We start from the raw sequence: 23,059 nt of genomic DNA on the forward strand, positions 1-23,059 counted from the left end.
TAAAAATGCTTTTCTGGAGGCTACCCAAGATGAAGTGTTCTAGTTACAAGCTGGATATTCTTTCTCCACGCCTTCTTAAAGAAGTTTTCACGACTATCAGTTCCAGTGTGACAGCTATAATTAACAGCTCATTAGCAAGTAGAGTTGTTCCAAGTAGTTTCTTAAAAAAAACTTTTTTGGATCCGGCAATACACAACAATTACAGACCAATCTCCAAACTGCCTTTTATTTCCAAGATTTTGGAGAGAATTGTTTATTCGCAGCTCTACACCTATCTAAATACATTTAACATTTTAGATATATTTCAGTCTAGTTTCAGTCCCTTGCACAGCACTGAATCTGCATTGTTGAAGATCACTAATGATATTTTACTCTCCATGGATTCAGGTTCGCCTGTCATCTTAATTTTATTAGATCTCAGTGCTGCGTTCGACACTATAATAATATTCCATAATATTCTTCTCAATCATCTAGAATGTATGGTTGGCATCCAGGGTATGGCCCTCCAGTGGTTTTCATCCTATTTAAAAGAAAGGACGTTCTCTGTAAATTTAGGAAACTTTTCTTCTACGTCAGCTCAATTACAGTATGGTGTCCCTCAAGGGTTGATTTTAGGACCCTTGTTATTTTCCCTGTATATGCTTCCTCTGACCTCTATTTTTCAGAAGTACAGCATATCTTATCACTGTTATGCTGACGATTCCCAATTTTATTTCCCAGTGAGTGTAGACAAGAATTGTTCATCTGAGAACACCCTAAATTGCTTCAAAGATATTAAACATTGGCTGGCAAACAATTACTTACAATTAAATGAAAGCAAAACCGAAGTTCTGATTTTAGGATCCTCCACGTCCTCCTTACCTGGCCTGGTTGCCCAGTTAGGTCCTCTGTCGTCCAATGTACAAGATCATGTAAGGAGTCTTGGAGTGATTTTAGACTCCTCGTTACATTTCAATAACCAGATCAGTGCTGTTGTAAAGGGTAACTTTTTCCACCTGAGATCTATCGCTAAAAATAAAACATTTTCTTTCCCATAAAGATTTGGAAATTGTGATCCACTCACTTATTACATCATGGTTAGACTATTGTAACTCATTATACATTGGTCTGCCCCAAACTGTATTGTCCCGCCTACAGCTAGTTCAAAACGCGGCAGCTAAGCTTTTAACAGGGTCAAGAAAGAGGGATGACATTTCCCCGGTTTTAACATCTCTACACTGGCTTCCTGTGAAATTCAGGGTCGATTTTAAAATTTTGATTTTTGCCTACAAGGCACTATCTGGTCTCGCGTGCCAATATATCAGTAACCTTTTACACCCTTACTCCCCCACCAGAGCGCTCAGGTCTTCTGATCAACTTCTATTGAGGGTTCTTCGTTGCCGCTATAGATCTAAGGGTGACCGTGCCTTTTCTTTGTTCTTTTTTTTTTTATTTTATCCCCTTTTTCTCCCAATTTGGAATGCCCAATTCCCAATGTGCTTTTAAGTTCTCGTGGTCGCACAGTGATTCGCCTCAATCCGGGTGGCGGAGGACGAATCCCAGCTGCCTCCGCGTCCGAGACCATCAACCCACGCATCTTATCACGTGGCTTGTTGAGCGCGTCGCCACGGAGACATAGCACGTGTGGAGGCTTCACGCCATCCACATTCACGCTCAACGCACCACGCGCCCCACCGAGAACGAACCACATTATAGTGACCAAGAGGAGGTTACCCCATGTGACTCTACCCTCCATAGCAACCAGGCCAATTTGGTTGCTTAGGAGACCTGGCTGGAGTCACTCAGCACGCCCTGGGATTCGAACTAGTGAGCTAGCAAACTCCAGGGGTGGTAGCCAGCGTCTTTACCACTGAGCTACCCAGGCCCCCGACTGTGCCTTAATCTATGGAATAGTCTCCCTTTCCATGTGAGGTCAGCTTCATCATTAGCCATTTTTAAATCTTCTTTAAAAACATATTTTTATCCTGTAACTTTTGAATAGATCGTTGAATAGTTTAAAATGGACAAATACATGATGTTGTATTTAAATGTTTTTATTTATTTTATTATGTTTTATATTTAACTTTAAATCAATCTGTTTTTATAACACTCTGTCATTTTGTTTGTTTGATCTGTAAAGCATATTGGGTCAACTTCTGTTGTTTTTAAATGTGCTCTATAAATAAAGGTTGACTTGACTTGACTGTAGGTCCATACAATGCAAGTGAATGGGTGCCAAAGTTTTGAAGCTCCAAAATCCACATAAGGGCAACATAGAAGTACTCCAGACGACTCTGGTGGTTAAATCCATATCTTCTGAAGCAATATGATAGGTGTGAGTGAGAAACAGATCAATATTTAAGTCCTTTTTCCTTCATTTTCACTTTCTCCTTCTTCTGTTTTTGGTGATCCACATTCGTTGTGCATATCTACTGGACAGGGAGGAAAATTTATGATAAAAATTGACCAATATTGATCTGTTTTTCATATCGTGTCTGAACACATGAATTTAACCACTGGAGTCATATGGATTACTTTTATGATACCTTTATGTGGATTTTGAAGCTTCAAAATCTTGGCACCCATTCACTTGCATTGTATGGACCTACAAAGCTGAAATATTCTTCTAAAAATCTTAATTTACGTTCTGCAGAAGAAAGAACGACCTACACATCTGGGATGCTAGAATGATGAGTAAATCATGAGAGAATTTTCATTTTTGGGTGAACCATTTCTTTAATTTTGAGTGATTATTGTGTAAAATAAGTGTTAATTTAAGAAATTTTGTGAACATTTCATTTGCTGTAATTAACTTGTATGATGTATATACCAGCATTTCATCAGCCATTGTAGATTTCAGTATCGGCATCAGCCATTAGAACAAACATATCAGCTGACCACTTTTGAAAACGTTGCAGGATATTACCTGTAGATCTGAGGGTGTGTATACATGTGTGAGTTTGTGATGAGTCCGTGTTGCATCACTCACATAGTATGTGTTGTCGTCTTCATTGTACGCCAGCTTGACAACTCCATAGGAACCCTTCATGGGGAAAACAAGGTGTGTTGGACATGACAACTTGTAAATGGACCAAATTACAATGCAAATACACTCGGTAACAAACAAAAACACAGGGAAACAGGAACATAAATTAGCTAAGCATTAGTGTTGTTTGATTAACTGGAGAACATACAAATCAAACCAAGCCAGTGAGCGACAGTCGGTCTCTTGATAAGCTCCATAGACATGCATAATTCCACTTCTGTTCTTTCTCTCTCAAACCAACACACTCACACACACACACACATACTGATCCCAGCTGGGAGAGCAGATTGCTGTTGCAGCAGGGAATCCAACCCTCAGACACAGAGATGAGAGGAGAGCAGGAATCTCCCCATCCAAGCTGACAGCTTTCCATGCCCTCAAATCGAGATGAAGCTTAGTGGAACGGCAACAGTGAAAACACTTCACTGCTCCTTTCAACTGCATTACTGCATTACTGCATTACTCTATATAATCTATATTACTAGCACATTCATTAGATGTTCTATTCTATTCTGTTCTGTTCCCGTAACAAAAAATTATTTGCAGGTACTACGGAACAGGGATGGCATCAGTGGTATTATAATTGTACTGTTTGATCTTCAAACAATATCATGCATTACCTTAGCATCATGTCCAAAACAACAAGGTAATACCATGGTACTTTTTTAAGGTTCTATTCCATTCTGTTTTATTTTATTCTATTCTATTTACAAAAGGTACCATGGGGTACAATTTTACAGTGGTGGTTATATGGTAAAAGCATGGTAACAGAGTCTGTTCCATTGCATTCTATTCTATGGTATTGTTCAGCTATAATCTTGAATATGCAAGACGTCTGTGGCTTCTGATACAATGACAACAAAAGCTTAATTGCTATTTTAGTAGGGCGATTATTCATCTTCCGCTCACAGCAGGGAATGATTTACAGGTAAATAATAAATAAAAAATGACCATACCTTTCCGATCTCATCTTTCAGCTTGTACTGGTTGAGCTGCACGCAGTCCTTTTGAAAGAAAGAACACATATGACATTGATCAATGATACTGATATCTTCTTTAGAGACTAGGCTAAAGTTTTAGCCCTTGAGGGAAAGAATCTACATCAGGCAGTGTGACCAAAGATCACTGCGGCATGAATTCAGCATATGCAAACTTCATTCTCTGATCAAGAATGATGCTTTCAGCTTTCTGACTTCAAAGAATCACAAGCATAAAGTATATGCACAAAATTACAACAAGGAATATTTCAGCTGAGATGGGTTCACTGGCTAAAGCTACATACATTTCTTATCAATTTAATGTCCTATTGGAACAAAGCAGAAGCACCTATAGGGGAACTTTCTCTTGACAAGCACTATTAGGGAGGAAGGTAATTGCTTCTGTCTTTAACCTTACCTTACATGCCCTCTCAACCTTGTCTGCGCTGCCTTTGCAGAGAATGAAGAAAAGTAAATGTTCTTCTCAAAGACAACATGAATTCTCACAAAAGAAGCTCAAATGATATCAGGCCACAGCACTAGAATCTCATTTTCATTTTTGGGACAATTGTGGTGCAATTTCACAATCTTACATAATTGAAATTGTGCTGTTCAGAGAAATATATATATTTTTTTTAAATAGCCTCCATTAAAGAGAAAAATTCCTGCTCTAGGAAAACGTTCTGACATATTCCAGTGGTTTGTGATCTGGACAAGGATTTTTTACATGTAAATTTATGCATTTGGCAAACACTTTTATCTAAAGCGACTTACAGTTTATTTGAGGAATACATGTTATCAAATTGTGTGTTCCCTGGGAATCAAACCCATGACTTTGCCATTGCAAGTGACATCAGTTGAGCAAAAGGACCAATGTTTCATACAAGTCTTTTAAAATGGATTTTAAAGAGATTGAACTCACAAAAAGCTATTTCTAGCCAATAAAATATTTTAATGGCATGACTAGGAAAATACATATTTCCATGAATTTATCAATACTAGGAGGGGGTTACCTACACTTCCCATTGCACTAAACCTATTGACAGTAATCGTGGCCCCCTACCTGCAGGTCTGTGATGGAGACCCGATGAGACTCCACGGTGGGTCTTCGAGGGAGTCGTGGAGACGAGTGAGGGGAGGTAATCGGCGAGTACGGTAATGACGGGTAAATATAGCGTCCGTTCAGCCCCGGCGAACCACAGGGTGACGAAAGCGTCTGCGAGCGTTCCTGTAGGGAGAGCTTCCGGTCGGAGAGGCTGAGCCTTCCCCTGTGCTCCTGCGGTTCTGGGAAGAGCGCTTCTGGACGTCCCACGGTGTGGGATAAAAGATCACAAGATGCCATACGGAAGGGCGGTACCGGAACTGATGACCTCGGCTCCGGCGTTTCTGAGCTGTCCATGTCCTCAACCTCCTCCTCCTCTCCGCTCTCCTGTCCAGAGCCACCACTGGGCTCGTACTCCGTCACCACAATCATGGATTCCATCTTATTGGAGCAAGGGCTTAAGCGCGTGGCTGGGGAAGGGAGCACGGCACAGCTCCGTAGCAGGTCAGGCAGAGGCTGATTGGGAGGCTGTATCGAGGGAATGGGCGGAGCATGGCTGAGAGCGGCAGGGGGATCAGAAGAGGGCCAGGTGGAGACACACGGAAACATAGTGTACTTCCCAAACACCTCCCAGTAGCCCCTCCATCAACACCTTTCAAGAAAAACATATAAGTGAGTTGGTAAATATTAGGTATCAAAATGTACAGTACAGAATGTCTTTGTAAAGGGTCCCCACACCTTTTGAACAATGAATTTACATGATTTTTATATTTATTAACTTTCCAGTTGTTCAGATTACTGGATAAGGGTTTAAAAAAAAAATAATTGTATAGAGATAGTGTACACAAAGAGCAATTTCTAGCCAATGGAATATTTTAGAGCTGAGCAGAACTGGAAAATTGTGTAGTCATTATAGAAATTGTCTTTGGTTTTTCATGATTTTTTCTAATGTAACTAATTTCCATAACTTTTCCAGACCTGGAAAACCTTGTTTTAAATTTCCAGGTTTTCCATGACCGAGCAAAACTATAAAATATTTATATTTACCCTAAAAAGTTTCATGATTTTTCAATGACCTTTTAAGATTTGATTAATTTCCACTGAAATTCCCAAAATTTCCTGGGAAAAGTGTTTTCAGCCTCTGTCGTTTTGGCCTTTCAAGTGGGCTTCTTTAGCTCAGATCATGCAAAAAAAAAAAAAAAACATGCTATTTTTTAGGCTGGTCCAGCTAATGTGCATGTGCAACTGATGATGTCTCTGTCAAAAAGGTGATCTTTTAACTGGGGGGACTTCCATTCCTGCAGCCATTATAGGGTGTGTTCACACTTGTAGTTCGGTTCTCTTGGTTCTCTTGGTCCGGACCAAAAAAAGAAAATGACACATTTAGTCCTGGTTCGCTTATTGGCATTTTTAACACCAAACCTAAAGATACAAAACAAAAGGCATAAGGATAAGGTCACAACCTGATTGGACAGCTTTTATGACGTATATATTGCGACGGAACTTGCCGAACATCCAAAACAATGCTGGCTGCTGGGCTAAATGTGCTCATTGGACCCACTTTCCCTTAACCTATCACTGAACATTTTGAACACTTGAGCATTTTTGTGCGTTTTTTCCAGTATACTGGAAATATGCTCGTCGGAACAAATGTTAATAAGGAACTTTACCTGCTCATTGCTCCATGTTTGCCCACTGCTCATTTTGTTTTGCATACACCGCTCTTACTGCTCTTTCTATGTTATCAAATCACATAATTTTTAGGGTCGCATCTTGTGACATCACATCCTGTTATTGGTCCGTTTAGATGTCTTTGGTCCATGCTATGTTCATATATCAGTCAAACCGCACCAGAGTTCGTTTGGAAGTGGTCCGAGACCCACTATTCAGGGGGTCTCGGTCCGCTTGTTTGGTGCGCACCAAGGTTCGGATGGCAGCGTTCACACTTGTTCAAATGAACCGCACTAACAGAGCAATCGCACCAGAGTTCATTTTAATCAAACCAAACCTGCCAAGTGTGAACACACCCATATTCAGCATTACCATTTTTCCCATTCACAAGTATACCAGACCCATCTTATCTGTCTCTAATTGTATTCTGAAAATTCCCTCATATTTCCTCTCTTAAGTTTTCCATGACCGTGGGAACTATGCTTCAAGGATAAAGCCTGAATGGGAATTGGGAACAAATGCTTGACTCTTCAAAAGCCTTTGCCTTAGATTTAGTTAAAGGAACTCAAGTTTTGCACCAAGTCAGATCATTGTTATAAAACTATACTTCTTTCAAAGTAGCGTACCTGTATGGATTAAAATCCCTCAAAAAAGCTTATCAGCTTAATATGAATATAAGATGTTTTGAACGTTCCTCAAGTAAAGCCTGCTCCAAAAAGATTACATATCTCCATTCTCTCTAAGTGCTCTAAGTCTTTTTTTTCTCTCTAAGTGCTCTAAGTCAATTTTTTTTTTTTACAGCCTTGTTTTATATGCTGTAATTTTTTTGGCAAGCATATTTTCTGATCATTGCAGACTCTGTCTGTGTGTGTGTGTGTGTGTGTGTGTGTGTGTGTATGTGTGTGTGGGAGAAGTGTGGGTCTCGCAGAAAGAGAAAAATATAAGCAGGTACAATAACACAGACATTCATTACTCTGAGGGGTTGAGGAAGGAGAAATCGTGTGGGCTGGCCCACCCCCTCTGTGCGTCCTCATTTCTATCTCTCGCATTCACTGAGATTCAGTGCTGCTTGGTTTTTCTTCTATTTCTCTTTCGTTCCCTGTCGTTTTCTTCATCTGTGATCGAATCTCTACCTGTGATTTTGCTGTAATATCATCTCAGAGCTTTGGCCTCCAAGCGATCTCCTGTCAAAACACCCACACAGCTGGAAGAAGGTGTTCCCTCACTTGTTCAAAAAATATGGTGGGGAAAAAACATATTTTTTTCAGCATTCCTCATTTTTGACCCCTCCCGCATCTATTTCCCAAGTTGTTACCTCGCTAAAACTCTCATTTTCACCCTACAGCTCTAAATCAGTACATGCTAATGAAAATTCATGCATTTCTAGCAAAATTGTGGCAATTTTCACAAACAGGAATCAAACTGATCTACAACAAGATCAAAGATTTTCTGAGGTAAATGTGACTAAAATAGGAGGGAAAACCGACAAATAAATAAGGGGTTTGAGAAAGACCCAAGCTAACAAAACAAACTAACTAACTACTGACAGCAGTTTATTATTGTTGCTTTCTAAGGCTATTCCTCACACTGAGGTTTAGGGGTTTGAAAAAAAAACCTAAACCTAATGCCAGATTAAACATGACGTGAGCAATTCGCCAACACATTGCCAATGAGCGGTCCAGTTGAAAATACTTTACGCACATTCTTCCATTACTGTGACAGTAACAAACCTCAGTACTTAAGGGGGTGATATAGATACCTTTAAAAGTCAGTGCCATTAAACTGGATGTGTTTTTATTCAGGTAAGTTGCTATAAATATACTGACTTTAACTTACTTGCTCAGCAATGTTTTCTTCAAATTGTTGCTCTGCCATGAATGTAGTTGACTTGAAAGAGATAACTCACCACAGAAGAGGACAGCATTCACTGATGTCCACTATAGTGCCTTGCGGCAATGCTGAGAAAGCATTTGCATTGTGTTATGAATGTCGGTCTGACACATTCTGAAAGCAACAATGCATGAAAAAACAAGCTTGCATTGCTAGAAGCATCTGCATTTACGTACTTACATAGAGTATATTTCAAGTATCTTTCTGACTTAAACTATTAAAGGGGTAATAATAATTGTATTATCTTCCCTGAGGTACACTGATAATGTCAGTAAAGTTTTTTGCACCAAAACTGTCATAGTTTAGTAATAAATGATAATTGTCCACCCTGTCTCTGACCTCTGACAGAAACGCTCAGTTTTGGTCTCAGCGTCTCCTTTAAAATTCAATGTAAACGGCCACTGTTCTGAATGTCTAACATCGTGCAGCCCCTCAAATTCAGCTATATTTGAAACTCAGTAAGAAGAGAATAAACAAGCTCTCCACAACATTATAAAACTAAATTTCAGGGTTTACACACAACGCACGTTGCATCTGAATATATTAAACTTCACTCAAGCACAACTGTTAAAACTCAGCACCATAACAAACAGTCATGACATTTGAAATATTCATAAATTAAACTGTTTACTCACATTTTTGCTGTCAAGTCCAAGTGTTTTTAACTGCCCCATTCTTCAATAACATTTCCTTTGCAAAGCTTGAATCGTATTATGACTGGTTCACAAGCAGTCCACGCTGATATTAGCCGCACAAACACAGTCCGTATCACGGTGAAACATGATGCACACACACAGGAGCACTGAGGCGTAGATCGGCAGAAACGCATCCGAACGGTCAAAGATGTCCAGCTAGTGCTTGTTTACATACACCAACAATTACAAATAGCACAGATGGGCGCAAGAACAGCAAGACGCAGAGCAGCTGAATGAAGCCAAACAAAGTCTCCTTTTCTGAGTTGTAACTGACACCGCGTCTTTTAAAAGTGGCACGATAAACATGACAATGGTCAAGGACATCTATGTAATGCATGTTATATATGCACAAAAAATTTAAAAATAGTCCAGATGGGTCCCGTTTGTTGTTCAAGAATAGTTGGTCACACTAGGCCTATCTCTCAACCTCTCTGAATGCTATACGAACTGAGTGCCAGTGGGCGGGGCCAAGGGTGCGATGACACATGTTGTGGGGCGTGTAAATACAACTGAGCAATGTCTCGTGACATCACGAACACACAGTTTCCAAAATTAGACGTTTCAATAGAGTGGGAACTATAAATGCTCTTTTTAGACTGGGAAGGAAGTTTTGAGTTCTGAAATTTACAGTATGTTTTAATAGTACAGTTACCTCTTACATGTCTAAATATAAAAGAAAATTCTATTTTCATTTCATGACTCCATTAAATTTGGTGGGTTACCATTTTTACTATGGACATGAATGATCCCTGAAATCGTGTGGCTTGTTCAGGAGAGGTGTGCTATGACTTATGAAAGCAATAAGACTTAGGACATTTGATTTTTGTTTTATGGATAATAAGATGGATTAAAATTCCCAGTAACCACCTAGCAACCACCAATAACACCCTAGCAACAGCATATCAGAGTGCTACAAACATTCTTGTTAACACCTTAACAAGCATTTAACAATGCCCTAGCAACAACCCACAACACCCTCGCATTTTTTTCAGAAAATATACAAATCTAGTTTATTCAGAATAGATCATTAAAATGTCTCTTTTTCTGTCTACCCATCACATACTGAGATAAACAGCCCTCAGGAGAATGAATGATGTTCAAAATGACAACAACCATCAGCCAAGTGATTGCACCGTCATGCAAGATGTTACTGCAGCATCCTGTGTGATTAACATTTCTAAAACAAATATCGTCAGTTAAATGGACAAAAGTACCGCTGTGCTCATTACTACATTACCAAAAAACTGACACTGACCATTGAGAGTAACAAGGTAATGTCTCAATAATAACCCTTATGGAAACTCTTGCAGACTGCATTTACTGCTACCAAGGGGAAGAGTAAAGGCCAAAGTTTGCTTTGGTTTTCTGCATGCCGCATCTCACGCACACTGCATGTGACACAGATTTCATCATTAGCGCAGTATGCGCAGACTGTCCGTGTGCAGCTTGGTTTTTCTAGACATGTGGGCAGTCCGCATCTTTGCGCGTTGGTGGTGCGAGCACTTGCGTTGACTGTTCTATGAGAGTATCACAAAGCAGTAGTAGTGCGCATTCGTAAAACGCGTTCGTATGGGCTCATGGTCACAAGAGTATACTTTGAAAGGCTGAGTGCTTGACGCCGTATCTAAAAACTAGATGTGGCGTAACAATCAAAGACATCTGTCTGGTGCATAATTAAATAGATAAACAATTAAAAAGCAGCAAAGAAGCAAAAAATTGTTTGTTGTGAAATGCCCGCAACTCTTCTGGTAATGTCGATAATCTCAAATATTAGCCAATTAGTTGGTCTAGGTGATAAATTGGTCTACTACTACTTTAGAGTATTGTGTACATACCACAGTAGTGTTATCTAAAGTAGACTATTATTGTACAGTAAATATTGAATTATTATACAATTATTATGATGTTTCCTGGTAAAATAATCTGAGCCATATTAGAATTTATTAGCTAATTCTAGCAGAAGCGGAAAAAAACTATGATAATGGACAATAAGATGCTTTTAACATCAGATCAGATTTTAATCACCAGCCCATCCCTGGTGTCTGAGCCATTTCTGACTTCCTGTCCTCACATTTCTCAACCTCAATTATAAAGGGACAGCTCAGCTGAGCACAGAGCAGCCAGGCATGTCTGAGCCATTTGTCAGACCAGGTGCTTATAGTCTGATGACGAAAGTGTGCTGAAAGTCAGAGGGATAGGTGAGCCATTCTCCAGCTCAAACCTCAAGCAACTGAACTCTGAAACTCACGTGAATGGATGGGAGTACCTTGCAAAAGTTATGAGTCAGGATTTTCGACATAATTACTAGTCCACAAACCGATTAGTGAGGCAGACCAGTTTATCTAAAAAAAATGTTTTTGTATGTTTGTTTTAGCATTACAATTTTGCACTCGATGCTTTAAAAGAGATGATTTAAAAGATGCAGTGCTGTCAGTTTTGCACGCTAAAGCTGCTTTTGTAGCAAATTCACCACCTTTGAACAATATATTACAAGACAATTTTTGTCTGACTTAAAATCGTCTGCAATGTTTCTGTTATTATGCCTCATCCATAGGACTCTTGAGAACTATGATAGTTTTGTGCAATAAAAAGTTTAATGTTGGTCTCTGCAAACATAGTCGCACAAGACAGATGTGTTTGGCTGTTGCATCATGTCTCGCACCACTGCATTGCATTTTAAAGACGCCATGTCAAGTTAGAAACAGTTCAAATTAAAAACACATCTCAAGACGGCTGTGTTATGTTCAATTCTGTTGCACGTCGTCCAACTGTTTTTCAACAAAAGAACATGTCATGTGTGAACGGCCCATAAGAAATGTGCTTGATCATAATATGGTGGACTTAATCCATTTGATCGGAGTGTGGTGGATGTAGTTTTGCACATACTTACCTCACATGCATTTACACTCACATTGCAAAGCATCACATCCTCTTTTCAAGAACAGGAAATATATGTTGGTGTGGGCAAGATGGGGCCTGACTGCAACGGCTGGCTGAGCTATTTTAATCTGAGTGTAGTTTCTACATTCTTCTTTGACCTACTTTGATCACACGTATGTGTGTTTCTCCTCCACATGCCCGACCTACCAAACAGACATACCTCATTTGTAATGGAGATTCGGACTCACAAGCAAACCACAATGAATCCCTGCACCCCCAATGAGCACATGCAAAACAAACCAGATCTACATTAAAGTTGAAGTGTGTCATTTCTGTGCCACTAGCATCACCACATGGAATTGCCAAAATAATTACTTTTTTCAAATCGATTCCAGAAAACACTGTCCCAAACTGTGTTACACTTTTATGTAAAATCAACCTACAAATGGCTTACTAATTGTTGACTGCATGTTAAGCTGGGATAAGATAAATACTTTAAAGGGTCTGACGGGTTACACACAAAGGACAGCATCAAACATAAACAGATCGACCGCTTTCAAAAAATGTTGATATAAAAATTCCTTACCTTAGCTCACCTCTTATTAGTTCACTCAGGTTATTCTAAAACAGTGATGTGTACAGACCTTAGCAGGGACAGGGGCGGAAGGATAAAAAAATTTTTTTTTAATGAGTAGTAATTCTAAATACTTAACTAATTTCTTTGCTTTCTGAGTATTTAACCATGTTCTGTATATATACATATATATATATATATATATATATATATATATATATATATATATATACATACTGTACATATTTTTTTCCATTTTTCCTTTATCACAAATAATAGCCTATTCTATTATATTTCTCACAAAAAGCACCATGGTATTACACTTGTTTATTTTCAGACATGGTCTGTGACAACCCAATGTTTTTGACATGTGTCATAGTAAAACCATGGTATTTTTAAAGTACCTTGGTGTACCATGACAGTATCATGAAATATGAACATGATCAATCATTCAGTACAATGACATTACCCTGGTAACATGGTGCACGGCGCAAATGCTCGATGAGAAAGTGCGAGCATGAGGCGATTGACTATGTTCCGCAAATGCTACAGGATCCTTGAATAACATATAACATGCAAGGAGCCGGTGGAGTTTCTGGTGCCCCCCAAGGGAGCTGGTGCCCTATGCAGATTGCGTTATATGTGTATAGGGAGTGTCGGGACTCTGGAAGCCTAATGGTATTTTTCTGAAAGTGATTAGTCTAATGGCTTATTAGTTTCAACAAAACCAAACTGGCTTTGGCTGAACCTGACAACTCATTCAGTTTATGTCAATATTCTATAAAACACAAATTGAATGTCTATCACTGAAAGCGACGTGACCGTTTATAATCCCATTATAATTAATAAATCTGTCTACACTGCACTGCACATTGTCAGAAACAGGGTTGCTGCAGAGTTTTTAAAAACAAATGTAAGACTTTTTTAAGACCTTTTTCAAGACCTGAACAGATAAAATTAATGCTGTATCCCCATACCAAAACAAACCCACTTAAATCACAATCAAAAAAAGTTTAAAATACTTACGGTTTCCACATATATATATCACATTAAAATTGGTTTATGTACCATTATATAAATAAATACAAATTAGAGGTCAACCAATATTGGATTTTGCTGATATTTTTAGTATATATTTTCAATTTAAAAGCTAAAATACACCGGGGAAGCCTTATTTTGAAAACTTGCACCCCTACTGCCCCCATTCTGTGCAGTCACAATTCTAAAGTAACCAATCATACCCTAAAAACAAACAGATGCAGCCTTACTCCATGACTGGTTTTAACACTCAATACTCTCCCATCACTGTTCAACATAACAGTCTGCAAGTTGTTTCTGTTACCCTAGGATCAGCTACATTATGCAGAATCACTGACAAGCGCCATCTCCTATCAGACATGTTTGTATCAGCTTCAGTGAGCATGAAGACCCGGATTCGATTACCATGTAGAAACCAGGATGTAATCGAGTTAGCATAATCAGTGACGAGAGCAATTTGGAGGTTGCATTTTTCCCTATAATATTACATTATTACTCTACTGATGGTTAGGTTTAGGTTTGGGGTTTGGGTTGGGGGTACAGTTTATAAAACATGAATATCTCTTCACTGTACTACTGCCTGTACAGCTGAAAACAACTACTTTACATTTACATTCACATTTACTCATTTGACAGACGCTTTTATCCAAAGCAAGAATACAACATAAGCAATTCATCTTAAAGAAACAGTAGTACGGAAAGTGTTGCATTACAAAGTTTCAATCGCTTCAGAAAAATACTATCCAAGACAGAGACTAGAGGGCAACAAGAATATTTATGTAATTTATTTTTTATGAGGTAAGCTGGAGCCGACCCAGTGACTGTTTTGTATGCCAGCATCAGAGCCTTGAACTTGATACGTGCAGCAACCGGCAGCCAGTGTAGAGAGACAAGGAGGGGTGTAACATGCTCTCTTGGGTTCGTTGAAGACCAGATGTGCTGCAGCACTCTGGACCATTTGCAGAGGCCTAATTGCGCATGTAGGAAGATCGCTTCACAACTTGCTTTTGGCGCCCCTCCATGGACATTTTTAAGAGGAAAAATTTAGCTCAAGCATGCCCATACGCCCAACAACACCTACCGCTTTGGCCTCTGGGGGCAGTTTTAGCTTAAGAAAAGTCAACCTACAGTTTCTGAATTCACTGCAAGATCAGTCTACACTGGTTGCCTCTATTATGTATTGATGCACAGGGCATTGAGAGGGAGCCGCATCCACAGAGGATTGGCCATATGGGACCATCTGGAGAGCAGCATTCTTTGAAACATTGGCTCTAACACAGGAAAATCAAAGTACTAATCTGTTGACAGAGTTAGGATGAGGAAGCAGGCACAACTTGCACACTGATTTAACATTAATCTTGTATGCTTTACCCAATACTTGGAATTGGAAGGAATGTTCCAGGATCAATACAAGTTTTTATCAACAGCATTACAAATTAAGACTCAGTTTGTTCAAACGAACACAAATTGTGTTCACAGTTATGCATGTTCCATGAAAGTCTATGAGGCAAGCCAGTCTGGAAGTTTTAAAAGTTGTCTAAATCATCCTTTTAGTGATGGGACTACTGTTCTTGGTGGATAAGCTTTCTGGTATCCTCGCAAAATTACAGGGTTTACCAGCTTTTTGTGGTTGCGACAGGAATTTAAAAGTGCACTCAGTAATTTTTTATCATTAAAAAGTTTTACTTTTAAAGAAAAGTCATTTTGAAACATATGTAAATAATTAAGATGACTCACATGAGATGAAGACTCTAGGAATATCAGTAACCATATAAAAGCTGTTTTATGGTACATGGAGAGGGTTCTCCTCATGGGGGCAGAATGTTAGGATGACCACATGACCAGCCGAATTCTACTCGCTTAAATCTCAGTAACTGTCCTGTTTATGGACACTTTTACTTGTTGATTAAATGAATGATGTCTTACTGTGAATAGTCCTTTTGGCTGCATCTATGCCCCTAGGTGTCAGTGTAAGTCCAAGACGACATGAACAAAAACTTACTGAGTGCACCTTTAAAGATTGGATAGGCTATAACTTTGCAAAGTTGAGGTTAGCAAGCAATCACACTAAGTCTCATGTTAACAAATAATGTTCTAGTCTTGTGACTATACTTTTGAAACGTTTATCCCAATGCAGTGCCTTGCCCTATAGACTTCCATTGTAAGTCTGTTACTGTAAACATAATTGTTGTTTGATTTTCCAAACTGAGGGACGAGTCGCAATGATTTTCTCTGGTAATCGATAGCATCCCACATGTTGCAGATTAAGCCTGTATTGAACCTGACACATTAATTTAAGCAAACATTTTTCTAATATAAAGGAAGCAGTTTTTTAAAAACGACTTGGTAGTCCAACCACACGTCATATGAGTCCATGGATATTTACTGTACCATTATGTGGACTGCTGTTTGAATCTGGCCAGCTTCCACATACTGAGATTAAAAATAATAATGATCACCTCGAGCAAGTATATGCTCATAAAGCTTGGAAAATAGTCAACTTTATCCAGCTCATTCAAAACAATCCTGTAGCTACATTTCAAATGATTCCTGAATGGCTTATTCCAAGGGGAATATCCCTCTGGGAACCTGCTTGTGCCTCTCTCTCCAAACAGAGCAAACTATTTTAGAGACAAACACCCAAGCAACATAAAAACACAAGTCAGTTGATAGAGCATATCATTTTTTTATGATGCACGCATGAGATCTGACAACTGATGTGGCACGTTCATACAAATTAGGCTACACCTTGTTACACTCATTATAGCCATATTGATTAAACCACCACACAATAGACAATGGCTGTGTCTCAATAACTAGTGAGATGCCAACCTAGAGAGCCTTTCTGGGCATTAATGGCGCATTAATGGCTCAAAATCGAATGTCTGAAACATCGGCAGGGATGTAAATGAATGTTTCAGGTTCAGTACAAGTTACAAGGAATAGTCTGGGTTCAATACCAGTTAAGCTCAATCAACACCATATGTGGCATTTTGTTAATTACCACAAAAATGTATTGTCTTGTCCCTCCATTTTCTTAATAAAAAAACAAATCTTGGTTACAGTGAGGCACTTAAGTGAATGGGGCCAATTCGTTAACGTTACAATACTCAGTTACAAAAGAATTGCCACAAAACGTAAACAATATACACTGATCTGCCACAACATTAAAACCACCTGCCTAATATTGCATAGGTCTCCCTCATGCTGCCAAAACAGCGCCAACCCGCATCAGAATGCTATTCTTCTCAACAAAATTGCACAGAGCGGTTATCTGAGTTATCATAGACTTTGTCAGTTCGAACCAGTCTGGCCATTCTCCATTGACCTCTCTCTTCAACAAGGCGTTTCCTTCCACAGAACTGCCCCTCACTGGATGTTTTTTGTTTTCGGCACCATTCTGAGTAAATTCTAGAGGCTGTTGTGCGTGAAAATTCCAGGAGATCAGCGTTACAGAAATACTCAAACCAGCCTGTCTGGCACCAACAACCATCCCTGCAATCATCTAATCAGCCAATCGTGTGGCAGCAGTGCAGTGCATAAAATCATTCAGATACGGGTCAGGAGCTTCAGTTAATGTTCATATCAACCATCAGAATGTGGAAAAAAATTTGATCTCAGTGACTTGGACCGTGGCATGATTGTTGGTGCCAGATGGGCTGGTTTGTGTATTTCTGTAACTGCTGATCTCCTGGAATTTTCACACACAACAGTCTCTAGAATTTACACCGAATGGTGCCAAAAACAAAAAACATCCAGTGAGCGCCAGTTCTGTGGACAGAAATGCCTTGTCGATGAGAGAGGTCAACAGAGAATGATCAGACTGGTTTGAACTGATAAAGTCTATGGTAACTCAGATAACTGCTCTGTACAATTGTGGTGAGAAGAATATAATCTCAGAATGCTATTCTGAGATGCAGGTTGGCGCTGTTTTGGGGGCACGAGGGGGACCTACACAATATTAGGCAGGTGGTTTTAATGTTGTTGCTGATCAGTGTATGTGTTAACATGATTTTAGTGTGATAAAATTGCATACTAACCTTTTCTGTGTAGCAATATAGAATTTTACCACTTCGTTGCCATAACAACCTAACGCCGTAAACCCTGTAATCCTAAAAAACGATTTAAAAACTTTACAGCTCAAATATTACACAAGTAATATAAGTGCTATGTAAGTGTATGTGCTTTTATAAAATTATAAGCTTCACACTTCTGCCTTTAAATCCTCCAAAAATTGGCCCCATTCACTTCCATTGTAAGTTCCTTACTGTGACCTAAATACAAAAAACTTGTATTTAACCCAGAATATTCCTTTAAACTCAACTGACAGCATTTACGACATTGTGCTGATAAACTAGTTGATATATCCCGCATAAAAAATGTTACTAGTACCTCATTAATAAAACATAAAAAAGTAAACATTACACAAGTAAACATGATTCTAGTGTGATAAAAAGAGGGATTTACCAGTGTTAAGGTGTTTACCATTTTAAGGTTGACCGTTCGTTACGTCGTCATGACACTAAGTTGTAAAATTGAAAATAACTTTACACAGGAAAGGTATGTAAACTATTTTATCACACTAAATCATGTTAACACGCATATTGTTTATGTCTTGTGGCTATACTTTTGGAACAGTGAGTACTTTAACGTTTATAGACTGGCCCCATTCACTTCCATTGTAAAAGCCTTACGGCATTTTTATTTAATTTTTTTTTTAATAAACGAGGGAATAGATTAAATTATTTTATGTGGTTAACAACACTATGCACAAATGCTGTCAATTGATCCTAACTTAAATTGAACCCGGAACATTCCTTTAACAAGTTGGATTTGACAGATGTCAAATAGGTGAGTTAAAATATAAGGATGCTGAATTCTTCAGTGACTTCTCTTACAACAGGACCTAATGTGAAGATAAGATGACTATAGGTTTTAATCACTTCCGCTTTACAGTTCTCATGCAACGCATATTATACACATTATTTGTAAAAGCTGCATATAATGCTACTGGATTGAAGTGCTACTTCCCGTTCAGAGAATAATTTTTGGTTGTTGTTATTTTGCTAAAGCTGGCTAACGCATCCCTTACGAAACAGATGTTTAGAAAATCCAGCCGCGGATTAATAAAATCATCGTGATCACGCATGTTCACGCGTGTCGCTTAATAGCTGTATGTTACGAGTCGTTCGTTCAGTGTTGTGTTCTTACCTCTGCAGTTTATTAAATGCTGTTTTTTGAAGGGTATGTTGTTAGCTCGCTGGCAGTAATGGGAGCTGGTTTATGATATGGTATGATGTGCATGCAGCGGGGGACGGAGGTGGATCTGTTGTGTTAGTGAGTGTGAGAGGTGTGGCGCCATCTAACGGACTGAACGGGAACTACGTCTAGTGACGGACAGTGACAGGCTCTCAACCAAGAGTCAGTTCTGTACATTTGGACCTTTAGACATGCAGGAATTTCACTGCATGGATAACAACATATCAAACAAAGTGGTATATGTAAAATAATTGGGAAGCTTTTCACAGAACTTGACTTTCCAAGCCATTTTTGCCATATCAAGTGGAAATTTTAATTGATCAATCTATCACTAAAAAAAAAAAAAAAAAAAAAAATTCATCAAATGCAATGACATTCATACTGTTTTAAGTATGGCTTAAATCTCCAAGTACTTTTTGGGGCCACTCACTGTACAAGGGCGTAGCAGGGGACACGTCCCCCACACTCTTTAAAAAGGCGATTTTTGTCCCCCGCACTTTTCCAAGCTAGACCCATACAGAGGACCAAATGGTGGATTTTGTATACAGTATTCTTTGCGTTTTGTTTCTTCGGGCTAATTGAGCAACCATCCAGCCAATCACACTTGCATAATAGGCCATCAGTCAGATGGTCTAATCAACGTGGCTCTGTTCATTTCTACAAAGTTGCTTTCAACGATGCTCATTTATCCATGCTTTTTATCAGCATTGATGTTGATCTAAATGAATCTAGAGATGAGGAACACACAAATGAGAGTTATTTTTCGGCATATCGTTCTTGATTGGCAGAATTACGTGAAATGCACTACAGAAAAAAACAAAACAAAAGACAATAGCCTACTTCTTTTAAGCACACATTGTTAGTGGAGTTTATATCAGCACATGAGTCTTCATTAAGTTATGCTTTTTACATTATGTTTGTGAGGTCATAGTTTGATTGGTTGTTTTTGCCAATTTAAGCAGATTACTAGATCTGTGTTAAATATGTAAAGCTATTTTTAACATCAGCTCCTTATTTTTTACCTCTATGTTGGTGTGCAGTCGACAAACTGTAAGAAAAAAGATAGATCTGCTGTGTTCTTACAACACTTCTGCATTTTACTGAAGTGAATCGATATGTAGAACTCAATTATTATTAACTATTATTGTTGTCTTTTGATAAAAGTCATGCTCAGCAGCTCACAAACTGTAGGGAAATGATAGATTTGCTTTGTTCTTATAATGCTTAAAACCTCAACTAAAGTCTCTTTGTAGGTCTGTAGACGTACACATTTTAAAGGATTAAAATGTTCTTTTGATCACACAAGACACTCATTTGTCACCACCTTCTGGAATCACCAGAAATGGTCACTGAATCATTAAATGAATCTGAACCAATTTTGGTGAACATAGTCAAAACACTGGAGCCACTTGGATACGTTTAAATCCCACAATGCACATGCACACTTGTCATTATTATAATTGATTAAATAATGTATTCAGGACCAGCTTGTGCTCAGTCTTTTATTGTCATGTGTAAAACAGAAGCAAGTGCTCCACAAGATGCCCTTTATTTTTGCAGCTAATTTTGCAATACTTGAATCTTTAAAATACTACAAATATTAGTAAATAATACATATATATTAATATAGTACTTATATATTAATACGGCACTGTATGTGTTGGGTCTGTGCGACCCACCTACTGACAGCTGTGCCCCCCCACACACTTTTAAAATGACAACTATGCCCCTGTCACTGTATATTATGTAAAAGTAAAATGCACTGAAAATGATAAGGGTTTGCTACTTTAAAGGAATATTGACCCATAAATGAATATTCTCTCAATTTATTCACCCTCATGCCACCCCAGATGTGTATGACTTTCTTTTGCAGAACACAAACGAAGATTAGGTCCATACACTGCAAGTGAACGGTGACCAAAACTTTGAAGCTCCAAAAAGCTCATGAAGCAAGCATAAATGTAATCCATACAACTCCAGTGGTTTAATCCAGGTCTTCTGAAGCAATCCAATCGCTTATGGGTGAGAACAGACCAAAATACAACTCCTTTTTTCACTGTACATCTTGCCATTGCAGTCTCTAGGCAAGATCATTAGCAATTGGATTGCTTCAGATGATATTGATTAAACCACTGAAGTCTTATGGATTACTTTTAAGATGCCTTAATGTGCTTTCCGGAGCTTCAAAGTTCTGCTCACCATTCACTGGTATTGTTTGGCCCTACAGAGCTGAGATATTCTTCTAAAAATCTTCACTTGTGCTCTGTAGAAGAAAGAAAGTCATACACATCTGGGATGGCATGAGGGTGAGTAAATGATGAGAATAAAAATAATTTTAAAAAAAATCTATAAAAAGCACATGAGCTGCATAAATAAGGTTCTTAATTATGAGGATAGACTGGTATCATAGCAAAATAAGACAGTATATACTGATTATTCAACAGCTCAGTTTATTACATGAGAAAAGTGAAATAAAACTTTAAACTACAAAAATCACCAAAACCGCACGGTATGTGACAAAAAAAATAAAAAACCTGTACAAAATGAAAATGGACTAAAATGCGATTCACATTATCGTCTTTTCTGGAAAATATTTCCTCTGCCTCCTGGTGGTCCTCCTCGCCCTCGGCCCCTGGCAGCGACTGGAAAGGAAACACAAACTTTACACCTGCACTTGTCACATGAACTTGTTTAGCTGCTCAAACTACAACCACTAATTAAACCAACAGAACAAACATTATCATTAAGAAGTGCTCAAGGACATCTTTTTCTATTCTATAGCCTGTTTGACATTACTATCGTTATATTACATCTCAAACTGAATTAAAATGTACTTTTACAAAACAGCTTACATGCTGTATGTGATGCACCAACAATAACAATGCTATCGTTGTCTTAAAAGACTACAGAATACAAATAATTGATGTGGCTAAATACGGTCTACACTGCAGCCACTCAAAAAAATACATTCTACAACTGTTGTGTTCAAACAGAGTCATTGTAATGAAGTCTGAACTAACATAAAAACGCTTGTTTACTAACCTTGAGCTTTGAGGATAGCAGCTTTGCCTCTTCCGGCTCCTGCCCCCTGGTTTTTGTTTTTCATGCTCTTCAGCATGGGGGCATTTTTCAACATGTCAGGCAGAATGAGGAAGCGTATTTTGCTGCCACGTATGTACACCTGCTCCAGCTGAGACACTCTGCCATCCCGATAGGTCACCGTAATGTTCGCCATCTGATTCACACACACATCGGTTTCATTATTCATGACTCATTAAAAACGGACAGATTTCTTTTCATCTATACATCTTTCAGAATACACAGACGGTTTTATACACAATTGAGACTTTGGAAATAAATGTCCAATAAAGAGGCCAAACAAGTAACACCGTGTCCTAACCAGCCGCGACAAGTCTATTTCTGCGACGTCGCAACGGCCAGCGCAGTCAACAAATGGGTCCAAAATGATTCTTATTGCAGTATATTAAGGTCGGCATCTCACTAGCTTGTTCAGAACAACTTGATTTTGGCCGAGGGTGTCACACACATACCGAATGTTGTGCTTGAGGTCTCGTTCTTTTCAGTCGGAGTTCTGTCACACACACCGGTTCAGAATGGCAGAGGGGAGACATACTGGCTCATTTTGACTTTCTCTCTGCTTCCCTGTCATGTGGAGATCGGCGAAATAACAACAGGAGTACCGCATGAACATTAACAATTGTAACAGACTGAATAAGGATGAGATTCATAGAGTAACTTTATACTGTGTGTGTGTTTGATTTTGTATTTATCCCCTCTGGGTTTGCCGTTGAAAGCATATGTACATACAAAGCTTCAGTGAAAAAATGAGTTGCGTTCAATAAACAGACTGTTCCATCTGTCATTGCTCTTTTTCTACATTTTATTGTCAGTTATCCTCATTTTAGTGTATTAATATCGCGGTGTCACGTCACGCCTGGTGTGGACAGACAGATTGCGTGTCGCTGGAATCTTATCACGATGCGTCTG

At 38.7% G+C, this 23,059-nt stretch overlaps 2 protein-coding genes across 9 annotated transcripts in view; both read right to left on the reverse strand.

Moving 5' to 3' along the window:
- LOC127430588 (calcium/calmodulin-dependent protein kinase kinase 2-like) overlaps nt 1-19,126 on the reverse strand; it is a 38,880-nt gene extending 19,754 nt beyond the window's left edge. For 3 of the 8 annotated variants that reach the window (XM_051680461.1, XM_051680460.1, XM_051680453.1), the window contains exons 1-5: nt 19,004-19,117; nt 6,121-6,466; nt 5,066-5,696; nt 3,982-4,029; nt 2,969-3,022 (exon numbers count right to left, since the gene is read on the reverse strand). In XM_051680461.1, coding sequence (XP_051536421.1) covers nt 2,969-3,022; nt 3,982-4,029; nt 5,066-5,653 — 690 coding nt within the window. In that variant the 5' untranslated portion in view covers nt 5,654-5,696; nt 6,121-6,466; nt 19,004-19,117. Of the gene's footprint in view, nt 1-2,968; nt 3,023-3,981; nt 4,030-5,065; nt 5,697-6,091; nt 6,467-7,688; nt 7,836-19,003 lie in introns of those variants that run through there. The other 5 variants (XM_051680457.1, XM_051680455.1, XM_051680458.1 and 2 more) reach the window with 5 other exon arrangements.
- A 2,354-nt stretch (nt 19,127-21,480) lies between these two features.
- LOC127430613 (small nuclear ribonucleoprotein Sm D3) overlaps nt 21,481-23,059 on the reverse strand; it is a 3,534-nt gene continuing 1,955 nt past the window's right edge. Inside the window, exons 3-4 of the mRNA XM_051680505.1 lie at nt 22,094-22,286; nt 21,481-21,693 (exon numbers count right to left, since the gene is read on the reverse strand). Coding sequence (XP_051536465.1) covers nt 21,623-21,693; nt 22,094-22,286 — 264 coding nt within the window. The 3' untranslated portion in view covers nt 21,481-21,622. The remainder of the gene's footprint in view (nt 21,694-22,093; nt 22,287-23,059) is intronic.

Source organism: Myxocyprinus asiaticus, chromosome 40 (genome assembly GCF_019703515.2).
Source record: "Myxocyprinus asiaticus isolate MX2 ecotype Aquarium Trade chromosome 40, UBuf_Myxa_2, whole genome shotgun sequence".
Taxonomy (NCBI): Eukaryota; Metazoa; Chordata; class Actinopteri; order Cypriniformes; family Catostomidae; genus Myxocyprinus; species Myxocyprinus asiaticus.